At 38.7% G+C, this 19,663-nt stretch overlaps 1 protein-coding gene across 1 annotated transcript in view; it reads right to left on the bottom strand.

Annotated features, from left to right (window-relative positions):
* Positions 1–1,865: 1,865 nt before the first annotated feature.
* The window catches only part of GNAI3 (G protein subunit alpha i3), a 32,817-nt gene continuing 15,019 nt past the window's right edge, over positions 1,866–19,663 (bottom strand). Inside the window, exons 2-9 of the mRNA XM_019730495.3 lie at positions 16,895–16,937; positions 16,636–16,777; positions 12,769–12,926; positions 11,023–11,151; positions 7,679–7,808; positions 7,104–7,257; positions 4,003–4,215; positions 1,866–3,912 (exon numbers count right to left, since the gene is read on the bottom strand). Coding sequence (XP_019586054.3) covers positions 4,025–4,215; positions 7,104–7,257; positions 7,679–7,808; positions 11,023–11,151; positions 12,769–12,926; positions 16,636–16,777; positions 16,895–16,937 — 947 coding nt within the window. The 3' untranslated portion in view covers positions 1,866–3,912; positions 4,003–4,024. The remainder of the gene's footprint in view (positions 3,913–4,002; positions 4,216–7,103; positions 7,258–7,678; positions 7,809–11,022; positions 11,152–12,768; positions 12,927–16,635; positions 16,778–16,894; positions 16,938–19,663) is intronic.

Below are 19,663 nucleotides of genomic sequence, written 5' to 3'. Positions count from 1 at the left end.
TATCTACTCCTGGATAACATTCCTTATTATCTCTTATTCCTGAGAAGACTTGAGTCAGGCCACATCTAGGCTCGACACAGTATCAGAAATCAACTGTCCTGCCCTGACTTGTTCTGAAGTATGGTCTCCCCAGCAAAAGTAACTCATAAAAGGTTATGAGACAACTGGGGATGGGAGGGTTGTTTAAACCTAAACAAAGGTAAAGAAGCAAAGATCTCCACCATCCCGGAAGTCAGTTAGTTCTCCCGTCCCTCACTTAATCTTTTACTTGCTGCGAGTTAGTAACAAGCTCAACTCTCAATTTCAAGTCTCAAAGCAGCCTGGTTTTCTCTTCTGCTTGGATGGCCATGAAGCTACGTGTAGAGCCGTGGCTGGTCCAAAGGCAGACCTCTCTGTACTATGAAGCCTGAGGTAGAAACAAAAGTTACCTGGCAATATTGGGAGCTTGAGATAACTTTGTCTTCAAGTCAGTATCACACATGAAAGATTTCACAAGTAATAACAGTGAAGGGAATTAGTGTTGTTTTAGGTTTTTATAAATGAGTAAAAGACTGGTTTTGTTTTTAACATCTGGAAGCGAAAAAAAAATCAAAGGCAGGGTTTAACCGGAATGAGACTAACTTTACCTTATACGTAACTGCCAACACAACAAGGAGCTCCGCAACAGCCAACTCCAAGACCTATGCTACGCTAAATATATGCTAAATATATAAAACTAAATGTATAAAACTATGCTAAATATCTGAAGTAACTAGTCAGGTCAGGCAAGAAATATGCAAAGAAAGTCAGAGCTACAAATCGGAGAACGGTGGCCAGGATAGAAGAATATACGGTGGGCAAATGAACCAGCAGTTATTTTTAAATACTCCAAAACATGCATATAATAAACCACAAATAGAATATATAAGATAAAAAAATAAACAAGAGAACAGTTTCTTAAAATTTGGTCCATTCTTATAATGCAGCACCTTGTGAAAAATAATCCATCAGTGAAAGTAATAAAATGATACACTGAACCAGATTTAGAAATCAAACTGTCCAAGATGAAAATGTCATCTCAAAATCCACTTACGAATAACTATAAGTTTTTGGAATTTTAATGGCAAGAAGTGAAATCTGTTGCAAGGCTGAATTTTATAAGATTAGGGAAGACTGGCCATTAGGCAGCAAAATACTTCCTCTTTACATAAAGCCTAACGGATGGCAATTCTACAGACCAAGGTTTTAATCAGGTGGAGAAGATATGACTGTCAACAAAATAAAGCTATTATTGCAGTCCTTCCTGCTAGGGTCTATTTTTTATTTATTAAAATTTAACTTTCTTACATGTGCTGATTTCTTAGATGGTCCAAAGCCTGGCCACCTGAATTCTAAAACAAGATCCATCACAAATCTCCAGTATTCGCCACAGACAAGACACATGGCAACTTTTGAGTTTCCTTGTTTACAAATATCATTCCTTTTTCTTCAGGCTAGTAGATATGGTGTTTCATCCCCACAATCTGGCTCTGCTATAAGGAAAAAAATCTTTTATTTCAAAATATGATAGTGATTTGCGAGGCTGATGATCAGAATAACCTTTTTAAAATTATAAACTGCCAGCCCACTGGCCAAAAACCAATCTCTGAGATGGAGCCGGGTGATTTTGACTTGAGGCGTATTTGAAAAATCACAGACTTAAATTGTGTCCCTGTGTCTTCAAGGAATGTGCATTTAAGCAAGTTATTATTAATATTTGGGATGGCTGGGCAGGAGGTAATCTTCATGTAAATAAAGAAAAAGTGTAAATGGTGTACAGGCAGAAAAGTGGAGAACTATTTCTCATTAACAGAAAAGCTAAAAAATGAACAGATCAGACAGATGTATTTAAATGAAAATATAAAATGCATTTCAAAGTAAAATTCACTTTTTTTGATAATCTGTTATTTTGAATTATCAACACCACCATCCCATTAGCCCAGACTACAGAAAGACTACAGTTAAAACACTGGACCAGTTCTCATTTCCAGATGATCCCATATTACAGAATACAATAAAGAAAAGATATATTCAAACTGAACAAGGACTATCAACCCTATTTACATTGTGGGCATAAGTCAATCACCAGTTGAAGATGATAATTTCCTTTCTTTTATATCCATTTTTCCCAACCCTAAAAAAAATAAATTGTTAGATAATACAGTTTACCATCTGCATAGTTAAACTTTTCCAAAAAGGATAAGAAAAAAAAAAAACTACCAACAAAGGCACTGAACTACTGTGGCTTGCTTTCTGAACCAGCTTTGATGACCACCAAACTTTTTTTTTGTTTTAAACTAGTGAAAGGTCACATAGAATCCAATCCTAAAAGATTGGACCCCAAAAGGCACTGCTCAAACTACTGATATGGAATGCTCAAAATGCATTCTCTTCATTTGCCTTCCTCCAATGGAACGTTCAGTATTTCATGACATTTGCTGTACACTGTACAAAAGGACCTGCAGGCTGAGGTGAACACAGCTTTCCACACAACCAAAATGTAAATCTGGAAAATGGATTAGGACTGAATATCACTTACACAGATAGGACGTCAGACCCTCAGTCTGGCCAAGATTCAACAATACTATTACATCAAAAGACTAGACCTTCAGGGAACCCTTCTAGCTAACACCATTCTCAGACAAAGGCCAAAGCACACTGAGCAGGGACAAAAAGAAACAGAAGAAAATATTTCCAGAAAGGACTAGTTACAAACAGGAACAAACCTGGACTCTTTACTCACCATTTTAATACTGCTGCCAACTATAACAGATTAAAATCTGTACACACGACAAAAGTAGAAAAGGTCCCAAAAAGCAACAGTTTCGGCAAAAGAAGGTACTAAGGATTACTACAATTAACATTGCTACAATAAAAACAATGGCAAACAGCGATTTGGCACCACATTTACAAAGTAAAAGCATGCGCTGTTAATACACTTTAGATGCTTCCAACAGAAGAGACCATGGAAGATAAAAAAAAACAAGGGGCATCTTTTACAAAACTCCGTATGACCGAGACAAGCAAGCAAGAATCAAAACGGTCAATTTAGTAGATATGTAGCAGCAAAGTCACTGGTTCTGTTTGAAATTTAACAATTTGCATTTCTAAGTGGCAGATGCCCTGGGTGTGTCTGTATTCAAGAAGCTGACTTTATCATACTACAGAAGCATTTACCTAGTAATCAGCATAAACCAGGTTAACTTTCAACCCTAAGCTTAAAAAAAAAAAGAGCTAGAATCTTATTACAGAGTTCTCCAAAGTAATTACTATTTAGAAACCATAATTGTACTTTTGGCAGGATAGTAACGTAAATTTCATCCAAAAAAGCCGTATTTATAGCCCCAATAACTATGAAGAATTAAGAAATTATGGAAATACAACATTCTGACCATACCAAGAGTTAAAAACAAAGAGTTCCTACTAAGAGGGATATTTTCAAGATGATCTGGTCATACCATGTGCATAGTTAAGACTGTATTTTAATCAAGATTCTTTTGCAAACAAAGAAATAAAATTTAGTAAAGTTATTCTTGATGGGGAAAAAAACTTAAAAAATGAACTACTGATGGTCTGTTAAGAAGGAAAAAAATAAGAGTTAAACTACATATTGAAGTTCTGGAATGCAGCACCTCAATTTCACATCTGCCCTAAACATTTGCGATTATGAAATCCAAGTGACGTCTTGATGAGCGAATCATACTTTACAAATGTTCCAATTCCAATGTCTGGCTTTAGCATCTCGTGTCAATTAAGAGTTCCCTAATACAGAATATTGTGCTAAAGAGTGCTAAGATTCTGCATGCTGCTGCCATTCCCTGGTCCCGTTCATGCTTGCAGCTGCCCAATGAGACAGCAAGAGAAGTCAGGTCTCAACACTCCACACTGTAATAACTAGAAAAGAAGAACATTCTACATTAGAGGAAGTTTACACAGTCAAGAGACATCACTATAGCTCTGTAACCAAACTGCTCCAAGGTTTACCTTTTATTGATATCCACGCTCTTCAATAGAGTCCACATTCCTTTAAGTTGTTTTTAATGATGACATCGGTAACAGCATCAAAAACAAACTGCACGTTCTTGGTGTCTGTGGCACAGGTGAAGTGGGTGTAGATCTCCTTGGTATCTTTTCTTCTGTTCAGATCTTCAAACTGGCACTGAATGTAAGCAGCTGCTTCTTCATACGTATTGGAACCTGAAGCAGACAACCAATATATTCTCAGTTCAAATCCTAACAGCTGCCTGAATTCAACTAAGTCAGGCCATCACCACATGTGAAGAGATGGAATACGACCCAACTGAATATAGACAGATTGAGAATCCTTAAGAACGAAGTCAAAATAAAATAGGCTTGGAAGTTCACCCCCCCACACACACACCCAAAAAAAGGGTGTGATATTGAGGGGTCTCTGCAATGTGTGAAGATTTCCAGCTGGAACAGTCAATCAATCCTTTCACTTGCCTTAAGTAAGTCTATCTCTCCCATGCTAACACTTGGCTACTTTCTGTATAAATTCACCCAGCTCACCTCCCTCCTCACTCTGAACAGATGAGCACATTTCCAACTTCCTTGAGAAACAAAGGCCATGGGGCTTAAACTACAATCTCAACTTTTTAGCCCAGCACATCGCTTAAAAAGTTACCAATATCTGCACTTAGTTTTGTACTTCTGATCCCAGAGTGTCTTCCTTCCCCATTCAAAATTCAATTGCTCTACCTAGACTTTTAAGTTGAGGTAAAATTCACACAACACATAATAAACCATTTTAAAGTGTACAATACAGTGGTATTTCCTGTATTAACAATTAACAAATTAAAGTTGCAACCACCACCTCTCTAGTTTCAAAACTTTTTTTTAGCGCCCCAGAACACCCATTCCCATTAAGTAATCACTCCCCATTCCCCCACCGCCCCTAATCTCCTGGTAGCCATGAACCAATCTGCTTTCTGTCTCTATGGATTTGCCTATTTTGGATGTATCATAAAAAAGGAATCACACAAATGTGACCTTTTGTATTTGGCTTCTGTCACTTAGCATGTTTATGGGGTTCATCCAAGTTGTAGCTTCATTCATTTTTATCGCTAAATAACACTGCATTGTCGGATATACCACTGTTTACCCCTTCATCCTTCCTTGACTCGATTCTTCCTTCTCTCACCTGCTTACAAATCTTGCTCCCTCAATTACATCAACTTTTTATTACTTCCCTTTTCTATAGGATCTTACCCCTAAGCCTATAAACATTCTTAAATCTCTCCTTCCCCCGTAATCCAAGCTGTTCAAGAGTAGGCTTCACTGGTCTTCATGTCTTCACTTCCCACTCAGTCAGTAACTCACTGTACCTGGCTCTCCTCTCAGGCGCCCTCTTTCAATGTGTACCTTACTTTGTTTTTCTGCACACGACATCGTACCGCTCTTCACTTTCTAAATTCTGTTTTTGATGCTTTGACTCGCTGGTTCTTCTCTTTGGGCCCTATACAAACCTTTCCTTCTCTCCTGCTGGCATTCTCTCATCCATGGTCCTTTACTCTCCTCACTCTGTGTCATCACCCTAAGTCATTCACTTCGTTGTATTTACACATGATCTCAAGCCAAAATATTTTAACCCCCAACCTCCCCCCAAGCTCCAAAGCCACGTATATAACTAACTGCCTATCAGATAGTTCCCCTGGATGTTCTAGATACTTCAAAATCAACACTCCTAAATATGAATTCGGATCACAGCACCAGCACCCAATCAGACAGTACTCTGAGAGTACCTGTGACTGTTTCCACTTCCTTACCCTCGCTACACCCTTTCACTGTATTACAGTGAGCATGTAGTGTCTGCTGGGCAAATAAGTGTTCCCTTTCCCTGAAAACACCCAGCCCTGGTCTAAAGGTCACCGTGGTGCAGCACAGGCGCTCACGTTTGCGGCCCTCACTGTGACTGACTGACTGAGCTAAGATTTCTCCCTGCCCAGGATCTCCCTCCTAGGAATCTGAATCTGGGGACAACCGATCCCAGTCTAACCTGGTCTTTTAAATGGAGAGACACAGAAACTGTGGCAGGGCCATTTTTTATCACAGAAACTGAATAACTGAAAAAGTCGGTAAGGAGAGAGAAGAATAAAGACATGCAGAGAGGAGGTGAGTAAAGAGATGTGGAAAGAAGTATGTCCAGGGTTCTTGACAGCTATTTCCTAATTCTAACTGCATTCCTGCCCTTGGCTTCTATGATACAGAGCCCTGTATCTTCACCAAAAGTTCTTATTTGCATCCTATGCGAGTCCTTACTAATTCGACTCCCCTACTGTCTATCTTTATGGCCTTATTGTATCATCTTTCTAAAGCACAGTTCCTACTATATCATGTACTTCAATTCTTAGTAAAATCCTCCAACAGCTCCCCAGTCTCAGCATGAGAAACTAGGCCCTCCATGAGCATCCCTGCCCATCTCTCCAACCAGGCCTTCCCACCACTTAAAGCTCCAGCAATACCAAGTTCCTTCCAGGTTCCAGAACAAATAATGCCCTTTTTTAATTTAATAACCCACCTCCATATCGTTACATATGCTATTCCCTCTTCCTACAATGCTTTTATTTTGTCTGCCTGGTGACTGCTAATTCATCCTCTTACTATCTCACTCCAAGTGTCATTTCTTCTTGAAAAAGACTATACCGACCCCAAAGAGAAAACCACTGCTTCTGTTGTTCTATTAAGAACATTTTCTACTACAATGAAATTCCATAGGAGTGTGTGTGTCTCTCTCTACAATCAACGTCTGTTTCTTGAGTGCAATGATTGCACCTTTTCCTTGTATTTTCTCGAACGTATTTATACCATATTTTGATTTTTATCTTTCTCTATATGCCTCAAAAAATGAGGAGGACAGAAATATAAAATCAACCAGTAAATTATGTCTGGAATAGCACTTTAGACTTAAGCGGTCTGAATCACACGCTTAATGTTGATACCTCTTAACAGTGAACACTCTATAAGGATATACAGGCATTGTTCAAAACCACAGGTAGTTGCAGGAATGTCACTTAAGTGTTGACCTAAGATGTATACCTCCAACAAAATCTTTCACGACCCCTTACCCGTGTATTCTGGGTAACAGATAGTTAATGGACTTCTCTTTATTTTTTCCTCAAAAAGGTCTTTCTTATTGAGGAAGAGAATGATTGAAGTGTCTGTAAACCATTTGTTGTTACAAATGCTGTCAAATAGTTTCATGCTTTCATGCATTCGGTTCTGAAAAAGAAAACACAGGATGATAGGTCAGCAGCAAAAGGTAAAAGCAGATTAATGGTTCATGAAAAAACAGACCAACAAGTTTTAAAAGTATGCATGGCACCCATGGAATTAAGTCAGACACTGGTAACACAAAAGCTGGGCCAGTCTCATCTCTGTAATTGTTGGAGGTTGGGAGGTGGGAAGAAGGACTGGCTGACAAGAGGACTGAATCCTCCCCACAACGCAACATGCTGTCGTATCTCTTAAGTGTTACTAGGGCATGGGTTAATATTTTGAAAATCTAATCTCATTGACAAGGAGAAAAATTAAGGATATTAAGTTTTGGTTCATTGAGCACATGGATGTAGAATCTTCCTAAGAGTTATTTTCCATTTGCTGGCTGCATTAGACAGGCTTGTTCCCAGATGCTCCAACATACCATCTCCTCGTCCTCAGCCAGAACAAGGTCATAATCACTGAGGGCCACACAGAAGATAATTGCTGTCACTCCCTCAAAACAGTGAATCCACTTTTTTCGTTCTGATCTTTGGCCACCTACGTCAAACATCCTGAGCGGGGGGGGGGGAAAGCACAAATTCAGCAAGGTCACACACATACCGCTCCCTAAATTGAAAGTTAGGGAACTTCACACTATTACTTATTCCAAATCCCATTTATAATAGAAAAACAAACAAAGGAGCCGATAAAAATGTAGTCAAAACATTAATAATTATCTGTGGTTAAAAAAGTAAAAGAGAACACGCAAAAATAAAATTTAGGAATAATCAAAATTCTTTTAGGTATATAGTTGAGCCTCCTATCAGAGCTTATCAGGTGTGCTAAAAAGTCAGCAGAATAAGCACTAAAATAAATTAAAGAGGGGAAAAAGACAGGAAAAATAAAGATCTGAGTAATACAACTTATAACAATAACTAGTGTTTTTTAATAAATATTTACTGAGTGTTTACCATAGTGCCTGCCACCACCCTAAAAAAATCTTAAGTACATTAAACTCATTTTACCCTCATAATGCTCCTATAAGTACTATTATTATCCCCATTTTACAGATAAAGAAATTGAGGCACAGATATGTTAAATAATTTGCCCAAGGGCACACTACCAACAAATGGGAACTGGGGATCTGAACCCAGACGCTCTAACTCCAGCACCCAACCTTTTGTTCACACCACCATTCTATCTCTCAAATGGTTTTCCTCTTTAGTTGGAAGAGAACAATGAAAAAATATAAATCCCCAACTTGCATTGTTTCCATAATCTCTCCTTACTGATTCAAAAGTTTGTTTTCCTTACTTTTTTCTTAATTGAGTTATAATTAAGATAAAATCTTACTTAAAAGGAAAACATATTTTAGAAATTATGGAAAAAAGTAAATTGTATTTTATGGTAGGCCTCTAAGACCCTAATATCAAAACAAAACCAATGTTTCCCAACTCCAAGTCTTATCTGAACTTAATTGATAGTAACAAAACCTCAATTATTCACACACTTTATGTTTCACTCTGGATTAATTTTAGTCCACTAATCCCTTCTCAAGGGCTTATTTAATATCCAAAGTAAACTGCTGAACTTCTGTCAACAGTGCCTTCATCTACCTCCTATAGTAAAAGGAACACCCACACAGCTTTGTCCTAAGCTGGTATTAGAGTCTGAGGAGATGTGCATACAAGTGGTTAGATACTCTTAAGATATATGTTTGATGAGAATGATAAAATTTTTAAAGGTTAAACTCTGCCAAGCTCGTTTAGTGTATCAGAGCTATAATGACTAGGGGTCTATTTCCCGAGATTATTTTCCTTCACAGATTAAGAGAAATGAGAGACAGTTGAGTAATTTCTCAATGTGTGTTTGAAAGAGAACAGTCATCTTATCTCTTCATGACCCAACTTTTTCTTTTGATTGATCTTGCATAGTTCTTTTCAACCTTTGTTCATACCTGTAATGATGCAATCACAAGTTGGCTTTAATACAGGGTATAAAATATAAAACCTCACATTACAGGTTTTAGAGACGCTAACATCATATATTTCACCACAGAAGTCTTTCAAGGGGAGACACCACTGGTGGTACACCAATAATTTCAGCTTACTCCTCTAATTTCTTCTATAAAGTCCATAAAACCAGTCAAACACTATGAAGTTCCCAAGGTGGGCTTTTGGTACATATTAACATTTATAATATTATTCACTAACAGATCAACATTTTATAAACATTACCTCATAACTGAGAGGCAAGTAAGCAATTATACAATGCCTTGCATATAGTAGATGCTCAATAAATGTTTGAATAAATGGATAGTGGTTTTGCCTAGAGAGAAGAGGAAAAGGAAGAAATGATAGTACTTCATAACAAGATATCTACATGCCAACAATAAAGTGGGTGCAGCACCTTAATTAGATCTGGTTATTGATCCTGACATAAGACCAGTACGATTTACCAAACTAATAATCAGTCTAGGACAACATCAACAAGAAAGTTTCCCACACTAACTAAAGGTCAGCATTTCATTATAAATGGATTAATAATCTTATACCACACAAAGAGACACCTCATTCTTCTGGTTTCACGGGTGATAATCCATGTGGCCTTTGCTACTCTGGTTAAATAAATTCATCAGTACTAAAGATAAGTAGTTCTTCTACAAACACTCAGCTGAACTGTTCTTTTCCCATACACCAGGTTTCAAATCTGTTTTGGTGTATTAAGATTTCAAGACCCTAAGAGGTATTTATCAAGTAATACCTAAACTCTGTGTGGATTGCACAAATCTTCTGAAGCAATTGTTTTCAAAGAAAAGAAAACAGAGGATCTGGGCTAGAAATTACATTTGCATAAAAAAATAAAAATAAAAATGTTAACTGATAAAAAAGTTACGTATGTGCAATAATTCTCAATATCACATTTCTACATACAAGCATAATGAGGCAGCTAAGAAGAACATCATGTATTGAACGGGAGAAGAGTTCACTCCTAATCTCAAAAGTCATAAAAACAGAAAACAGGAACCAAAAAGACACTTCTAATATTTACAAAAGACTATAAACACAGAGATAAGCTGAAGCCTATTTTAGAGTTAATGCTGATAAGGAAATCTTTTCAATTACAACAGTACTATTTTGTCTCTCTAAAACCACCACTGTTTATGTCATCATGCCTCCCCAAAATGCCTCTATCCCAAGATTGATTTTCCGTCCTGCACTATGTCAGGAACTCAGAGACTGCGCACCAAGCAGTGCAGGAGCCGTGACAACCTCAGCTCCATCCCATTAAACTTAAAGGGAAAGGCAATGCAGTAAGAAAGCACTAACCCTGGTGAGAAAAGCATTTGTTTTAATACCACAATGGCAGAAAAAAGCCATAGAACTAAGCCCCAAAACTGATTTTCTATCCTTTTTAGTATTGCTCGTACCCTTCTAAACAACAAATATTTTATACCTGTTTTGGTGATTCCAACAAAAAAGCAGCTTTTGAAAAGAATAAAATTAAAAATAAATTGGTAACAGTATGATTACTTTTATTGATATCTAAGTTACAATTTAATTTTGAATTTAAGTTCTTCCAAATGGACAAAAATATTTGATGCTATTTGGAGACAGAAGAAATGTTTGGGCCCCCACGTTAAAACATTCAAATACTGACTGATGAATACGGTAAGTTTCTAAACCAAGGAATAAAGCCTAGAGAAATTTTACCCTGATTAAGAGAGACTAACTAAAGGGAAGATATTTGCGTTTGGCACATCTAGCAAAAAGGCTAATGACTTACTTGAAGTACAGGTCTTTGAAAGTGAAATGTGTTTCCACAATGCCTGTGGTCTTCACTCTGGTCCGCAGGACATCTTGCTGAGTTGGAATGTAGTTGGTTTGGGATATTCTATCCAAATCATTTAGGTAACTAAATAAAATACACATTTATTTTTACCTGGTGCAGTCAACCATGTGCAGAGAGTTAACAGATCAAACTAGTTCCTTGCTAAAAGTAGATTCTGAACCTGTCACTAAAGTGGCAGACCAAAATCAGATCTCCATTGTCACAGAAACGATTATTAGGAAAAAACGGGATTCCACTAGCACAGGACAATTAAAGCCGGTTCTAAATACAATATACAGACAGCTGTGCATTGCACAGTACAAAAAACAAACCAAAACAAAAGCCCTCCTACATTTAAAGTGAATGGGTCATCCGTATGTTTAAACATTTGATAGGACATTAGAGAATGATGTTTGAATTACTGACATTTTAAAAATCTATGCTCAACGAGTATTTCGTTTTCATTCACGAAAATAGAAAGTTGTGGGTTGTTTTTAAGCCTAAAACAAACTGTAAATACCTTCAAAGAAATTTAATTTGTCAGTGGAATAATTAAGACTGCTTCCAAGCTAAATTAAATTCTTCATAATTTCAAGGTTTCCTCTAAAACAGAGGAACAGTGGACATCATTATAAGTGAATCATTAATGATCTTCTATAAAACTAAGTACTATCACTAATGTTAAGGAATCAGTCAAGCTTAGATCAACAATTATGAAAAATAAATAAATCCTGTCTTCAAGGTGTAGTTGGAGGATTCAGAGCTTACTGATGATGGAAAAAATTACAATCTAGCTTTGATGACTACTGGGGAGAATTATTTAAACTAAGTATCTGCAATTAATAACTATTATTAAAAGATAGACAAGAATCCTGAAATGTTTCTAAAGTCAAATTTTCATTTTAAAAATGTTTTTCAAATATCATTTAATTTCTTCTTATACCAATTTAAGTTAGAACGAGGATGGGAAAAGTAGGAAAATATATTGGAGAAAATACCTTTATGCTTTAAAAGTGTCTTCATTTAGTGTCTTCCAAGCCCCCAAAATGCATGTTAAAAAAATACATTCTGAATACAGGTCTTATAAACAAACATGTAAAAGAAGCAACATAGGCTAGCATGCTATAGTTTAATGGAAGTGTTAATTCCAAATTTGCTAAAACTACTGGTATGTAACACTCAAGAGAATGTCCTCAACAAATAGATGCTTCAATTTTGTTCCAGGACTCAACATTTTCTTTCTGCATAAAGTCTGCTATTGTGATCTGGCGAAAGATTTGTTAAGTGGTGGCTAGTACCAGAGAAATCCATAGTCACACAAAGTTGGATGCATAAAAAGGGATATCACAATTCTAAATTCCCTCTTTAGCTGGCAATCAATGCAAAGCCCTTATACTGAGGGAACTTACTGAGTTGGAAGAGATCCAGGACCCAGCTGCAATAGATTTTTCTCCTGTTTCATTTGCTTATTATAAACTACCATAGACCTACTTTCATGGTGCCAAGTCTCCCATTGCCATTCCAAGAAGAAACATTTTTCTCTAAGTCATACAAAGCAACTAAGGGTTCCTATAACGAAACTGAAACAATCTTTGTAAGGGATCCTACGGACTTCTAAACACTTCCTTAAGGATAGGCATTCAACTTTCTCTAGAGTCACCATGTTATTTTCTGTTAGTTCCACAGAGAAAAATTGCTTACTATGAAGCAGAATCATTGAGCTGATACTCCCTGGATCTGCAGAAGCAGGCCTGCACCCCACCATCTCGCCACAACCGTTTAATCACTCCTGCGAGTTCTGGAGTCATGATTCCTTCTTCAGCGCTGCCAGCTAAAACAAATAATTGCCGGGCATCGTCCTGAAAACAGAGAGACAGAAGATTCTCCATTTTTTAAAAGACTTGACAAGAGTTTCTTTAAAATACACACACACACATACGTTGTATTATTTCAATGGAAGGCAAGGGCAGTGTGAGAATTTACAATGAAGTCTTGCCCCCTTCTCACTCCACTAGTCAGAAGTGCAGAGCTGAGCTGAGGGATGATTTCACTCCCCCTACCACTTCTCCACACACCACCATCCCCTGAAAAGATCTCTTCTCACTGGCCTGTAAATCTCCATCCTGGTTACTCATAATTTTTGACAGAAAAACCTGGCCTGTGAGAGACACACGTAATTCATTCCTATTCTGTTCAAGGAAACATACAATAAAAATAGAAATGAAAAGACTAGCACTTCAGAGGTAAAGTCTCAACATGTCCAAGGGAGTAAAACAAGTTTAAGGAAAAACTGTTCTCTTCTTCCCCCTGCAGTTCAGATAGAGGCACAGGAAGAAGCAGAGGCTGGGACATTTAAGAAGTCTGGAAACCGAGTGGGGGGAATAAATCTCTCAGGGAACATTCAGTCTCTAGACTTCCCCAAAGGAATGATAGTCCTCTAAATAAGACAGGGAAGAAAGGACGCAGGAGGAAAAGCAAGTTACACAGAGAGACTTATCAAAACTTCATGAGTCATAAACGTAGCTTTGTAAGTGGTTTGTTTTTAAACTTAAAATATGGGCGAGGGAGAGAAAACTGGAAAGGGCCGTGAAACTGACTTGTCTTACCCCTTCCCAGCCCTATTTGCCAGGTTGTGTGAAAACAGAAACCCATCTCATGGGATGATTGCCACACCTCCATTTAATATTCATCTGTCTCAGAGGATTTCTGAGTAATTATAAAAATGCACATACTAAAGGCATGTAATGGGTAAAGGAAAAGGAAGGGAGGAAGTGGAGCAATCAATTCTATCACAAGTTGTCATGAGGACAATAAATGAGCAAGCAAAACATTTCAGACCATAGGGGAAGTGACAACCGAAAACTTCTAAGCAAAGCATAACAAATCTAACCAGAGTGCACGCCAATGAATTCTGCCAAACGGAGCCTTCAGCCTTAATGACTTTTGCCGAGATAAAGAAACTTTCTCTACCACCTACATTCCCATTCTCTCTTTTCAGAATTTTAAATAAAGGAACGAATGACTGAGAAAAGCTGAAAAATTACAGAAACTGGCGAACACACTCAACAGTGAGCACGCCCTCCTACATATATGGCATAATGCTTTATTTAACATTTGACAGTTCTATAGTCCCTTGGTTCTGAAGTTTGACCTGTACACTCATGCAGGAATTCAAAAACCTCAATAAAGCAATTACTTTTTTTTTTTTAATAACACCATGACTCTAATTTTAGAAACTTTAAAACAGAGAGCTATTGCTACATAATTTTGCTGTCGCAACTTTGTAAACAGTTTTAGGAGGAAACATTTTGCCTTTACCACTTAATCTCTTCTACTGACCCATCTCATGGGATGATTGCCACACCTCCATATAATGTTTCCCCACTATAAACTTTTATAGGTCTATAAAGAGGCCCCGCTATACAATGAATGTCATACCTTCACCCTACGCAGACATGAAAAGCAACCTATCCCACATCCAGCTCTATGTTTTTCCATTCGCTCTCTAAACAATCATAAAAAAAACTAGAGAAGGATAAGAGAAGAGCTATAAACTCTTACATATGGAAATAAAAAAGAGAAACTTCAAAAAATTATACAGGATTGTAGATTAGGATGGGTGGACGCTGGAAAGGTAGATGATACAGGAGGCCTGAGAGGAATTATTGATGTCTTCTGCATCTGGTGACACAGGAGTGTTAGGAGCCAAAGATTAATGACACTGATTCGACAAACTAAAGAAAGGAGAGGAGGTCTAAATATGTGTCCTGCCCTGAATTCATGTTGAAATCCTAATGCCCAACGTGATGGTGTTAGGAGGCGGGGCCTTTGGGAGGTACTCAGGTCAGGAGGGCGGGGCTCTCATGAATGGGATTAGTGCCCTCATAAAAGAGACCCCAGAAATATCACTTCAAGACGTCTGCAACCTGGGAGAAGGCCCTCATCCTACCATGCTGGCACCTGATCTTGGACTTTCGGCCTCCAAAAGTGTGAGAAATCAATTTCTGATGTTTATAAGCTACTGAGTCTATGGTATTTTGTTATAGCAGCCCAAACGGACTAAAACAGAAAACGTCAACTGCATCTGGTGACAAAAGAGTGTCAGGACCCAAAGATTAATAATAACCAATTTGATAATGGAAATGAAAGGAGGGATGATCAAGAGATATAAAGAGGACAGAGGGTGAGAAATAAAAAAAGGTAGAAACAGACAAAGTAAATAACTAAGATGGAGAAAACGCCAACAAAGAGAGGGAAGAGAATAAATACAGAATTACTGACTGGTTATCAGATACAGCAAATACAACAGAGAGGTAGAGCTAGGTATAAGAAATGAGAAAAGGGAGGCAGAAAATAAGAACACAGGAGAGAGTTGGTAGGAAGATAGGAAAAAAGAAGAGAAGGAAAGAAAAGCAGGAGGTGAGAGAAGGAACAGAAAGGAGTAAGACAGAAACAAGGCCTGTTCTTGCCTTAGCTATCACACTGTTCCCTGCTCAGAGGCTTAGAAAAATCAAGTTTCTACTTCCTGTGAGTTGGTACCTTTTTACAAAAACAGAAGTCATGCCTCACATCCCTCTTCCATTCGTCTTTTGCTACCTCTGCAACCCTTCCTCCTGCTCCTCCTCCCTAGGCCATTTCTAAGACTTCCTAGTCTAAATACCACCCAATTATAAACACCCTTGTACTATTTTTCCCTTCGACAATTTCCCCACTGGTTTATTGAATATTCATTTGCTGAACTGAGAGTTGCTTAAAAGAGTCCCTAAGCTACTTCACAGACACACAGGCGTTGCCTTCCCAGGAAGGCTCCCCAGGCAGCTCCCCAAGTCACTTCCTCTTACTGCCCATAGCACCTAAGTACGACACACTGAATACAGCTGATAACTTAGTTCTAGAGACTCATTCTATACATTCCCAGCCTTCTCTTGGAATTTAGCTGATGATGATATAAAAGATCCCCTGCCTTCACTATGTCCCTCACCCACTGCATCAAACATCCTAATTTACAAACTAGAACTTTAGGGCCCACTAAGTATTATAATTAATCAACATGACTTTTGACTATGTGACATGTGCAAGAATTGTATCAGGACATGGTAGGACCAATTCTATAGTCTATAGTTCAGTGTAGTATTCGAACTACATTCCTGAAAATTGCCTCTAAAATTTAGGCTTAGTATGCATGACCGTACCAAGTTTATTCTGGGAAACTGGTATTTACCTTTAATCTCTACACCTCAGAAAGCATAGCAACCGCTTTTAGATTCTATCGATTTACTATCATGTGCTACTGTAAATTAAAAAACAGGGCTATAAGAGAAGCAAGTGAATGAAACAGTTATCACAGAAACCTAGAGCATAGCCACAGAATCCCATTTCCTAGAGTCTCCTTTGTGAGGTAATCTAATATCTCCTGAAGCAGATTGCGAACACTTCTCAAATGAGCACACAGAACTTCGCTACATCTTATCTGGTTACTTAAATTCATTTCCCTGAAAGGAGAAACAAATTTTGCTTAACTGCACCTACTGAAAAAGAGCAAGTGAAGAGGAAATAAGAAACACTTACGGCTCGGGCGGCTTCCCCAAAGTCGATTTTCAGGCGTCCCATGGCTCTTATGATTGCAATGATGGACTGTATAGTATTGCTGTAGACAACTACTTTATACTGTTTACATTCTTCCTCTGAATAGCCATCCTCATGAATGATTCTTTCAAAAGAAGAAAACCACAAATCATTACCATGGACCTAAAATGAAAAGATGCTACGGACTTGTGTGTATTATGAGGAAATGCAGTCTTACAAAAAAGGCCATGTTTCAACTTACTTCATCTGTTTCACAATGGTGCTTTTACCAGATTCTCCAGCACCTGAAAGAAAAGAAAACCAGACTTTGAATTCATCTGTAGTCAAACACAAAAGCATGAAATCAACATGAGTAATTCCAGATTAATGGAAACCACAGGTCCTAGGGAAAACTTTGGTGAGGCTTTCTATCAGGAAAAACTACTGAGCTTCTTTCTCCATTAGAGTTTTTACTTTCTTTACATAGCTCAGCAAGTGAATATAATTCACTGAGTGTCCTGGGGCCTACCTGGTTTCACTTGTGTAAAGCAGGCACTCTGAGGGAGACAAGCCAACATAAACACCTCTAGGACCTCATCCTCTACATGAAACATCGTGATACAGACATGAACATACGCAAAAATGAAATTAGTTTTTGGCCTATTCACTTTTATCCATTCCTCTATCAATGCCCAGGGACCCGAGGAATGACTCAAGAGCAATCCTCCCAGCCAGGGACCTAAAGAGTTCAAAACAGAAGCAGAGGAGACCTTGTCTGGCCCCACCACTTTTTCACTGCATACTCCCTCAAGGCATTTCCCTCCTCGCCAGCTGGGGAATCACTTTAATGACCACAAATGTCAGCCGGGCTCCGAACTCCTTGACGTTCCACCTGCATTTCTCTAGTCAATTCATTGTCCCACCTCTCAAGATGCCTGCTTCACACTACCGCTTCACACTACCGCCTCTCCCTCAAACCTTACAACCCCCTTTCCACTTCTCTCAGCTCATGATCCTGCCCCTCTTATTGAAAAAAATTAAAGCACTCAGAAAAACAATCTCATTTTCTCATAACCAAATCCACCTACCCATCTTCACTGCCATGAATATTCTCTACCATCATCAATGGACAAGCCGCCTCTGCCAATGTCTAAGACTAACCCTGCCAGCTGTGCACTTACCCACCTCATCGCACCTACTCAAGGGCTTGGCTGCTGCAACTATCTCATGTCACTCAAATATCAAGTTTTCTCTCCCCCTGGGTCACTCTCATCGGTACACAAACTTACTGTATTACCTTCCACCTTAACACCCACCCCCCCCACCTTCCTTGACTCCACACATCTTCCTTTAGCTACCACTCCGCTTTCTCTCCTCCTTACAGCCAAACCCGAGTTGCCTGTACTCACGCTCTCCAGTTCTGCACCTCATTTTCTCCTTAACCCACCCCAATCAGGCATTCACACCCACCGCTCCACTGAATCCACATCAACGTCTCCAACAACTTCTGTCTTAACAAACCCAGTGGTCAATTCTCAGTCTTCATCTTACTCGATCTCTCAAGCAGAATTTGTCCAAGTTGATGACTTACTTCTCCCCTTGAAAGATTTTCTTCACAATATTTTCTTCCAGACCCCACATCCTCCTGGTTTGACTCCTACCCCACTCCTCAGTTTTCTCCTTCCTGTGTCTGAATTCGAAAGCTTGTATTGCTTTCTTGGCCCTTTTCTCTACCTATATTCATTCTCTAGGTCATCTTATCTAATCTCATGGTTTTAAACTCTCATAAACTGATAATAATGGTTAACCTGTAGCAAGTACTGTGAGCCGGATGCTGTTCTAAGAACTTTGTATTATTTAGTATCATTTAATCCTCACAATAACCCTATGAGGTAAATATTATTATCCCCAATTTATAGGTGAGGTAAATAAAGCAGAGAGACGGCGAGTTAACTTGCTACAATTACACATTAAGTGGCCGAGCTGGAATGTGCGTTCACACAGTTTGGCTCCAAAGGTGTATACAGCCTCTATGCTAACGATTTCCAAGTTTAGATCTCTAATCTTGGCTTCTAACCTTGGCTACGAACTCAAAGATCTGAATCACCTACCTACATACCTCATTAGATTTCTACCAGTAGGCATCTCAAACCTAAAACGCCCCAAACTAAGTTACTGCGTCCCCACCTTTACCCCCGCAAATCCTGCTCCACCCTGTTTTCTCATCTCAGTAAATGCAAATGACACCAGCATTCACTCAGTCGCTCAGGTTAAAAACAGGTAAGTGACATGTAACTAACATTCAGATCAAATGTGGGTGCCAGTACCAATATGTGTAATAAATATTAGTAAAGCTTAATTTTTAAAAGTAAATATAAACATAGTTCTAACAGCTTCTTCTCGCACAATGGATCAACGTGAGCACACAGGAACCCCCAGGCCTCCATCAATGCAAAAGCTTCCTAAATAGTCCCATGCTTCACACCTTCCCTTTCCTGTGGTCAGTTTTCCACTCAGTAGGTGGAACGAACTTTGTAAAATGTAAATCAGATCATGTCACAACTCTGCCCCCAAACTCTCCTATGGCCTCCAATTACACTCAAACCAAAAGCCGTGGGCAGTGAGGCCCAACAGCTCCGGCCCGTCCGCCTCGTCCCCCCTCCTCCCATCAGTCTCCATTTGGTTCTCGCGGCCCCTCAGACCAGCCTTCCTGCTTTTCCTCCAACGTACCAAACTGGTTCTCAGTGAACTTGATCCTGACTCATGGTCTTTGCATTTACTGTTCCTTCTGCCTGGAATAAGTTTTTGCAAAATTTTCTTCTTCATTTAAGTTTCTGCTCCCCCCCCCCACAGAGAACAACAGCCCTCTCAGACTAATCGATCAGAAAAGGCCTGCCCCGATCCCCCTCTCCCCCCTCACTCTGGGGGATAATAGTTTTTCAAAGTACTTGTCACTTCTTCACATTACAGATTTGTTCATTTCTTGTCTTCTTCACTAAAATATAAGTTCCATGAAGGTTTTTTTTTTAGG

The sequence above is a fragment of the Rhinolophus sinicus genome, chromosome 7 (genome assembly GCF_057876585.1).
Source record: "Rhinolophus sinicus isolate RSI-liver-muscle chromosome 7, RSI-T2T, whole genome shotgun sequence".
Classification (NCBI taxonomy): Eukaryota; Metazoa; Chordata; class Mammalia; order Chiroptera; family Rhinolophidae; genus Rhinolophus; species Rhinolophus sinicus.
This window is presented reverse-complemented; position numbering and strand designations above follow the sequence as displayed.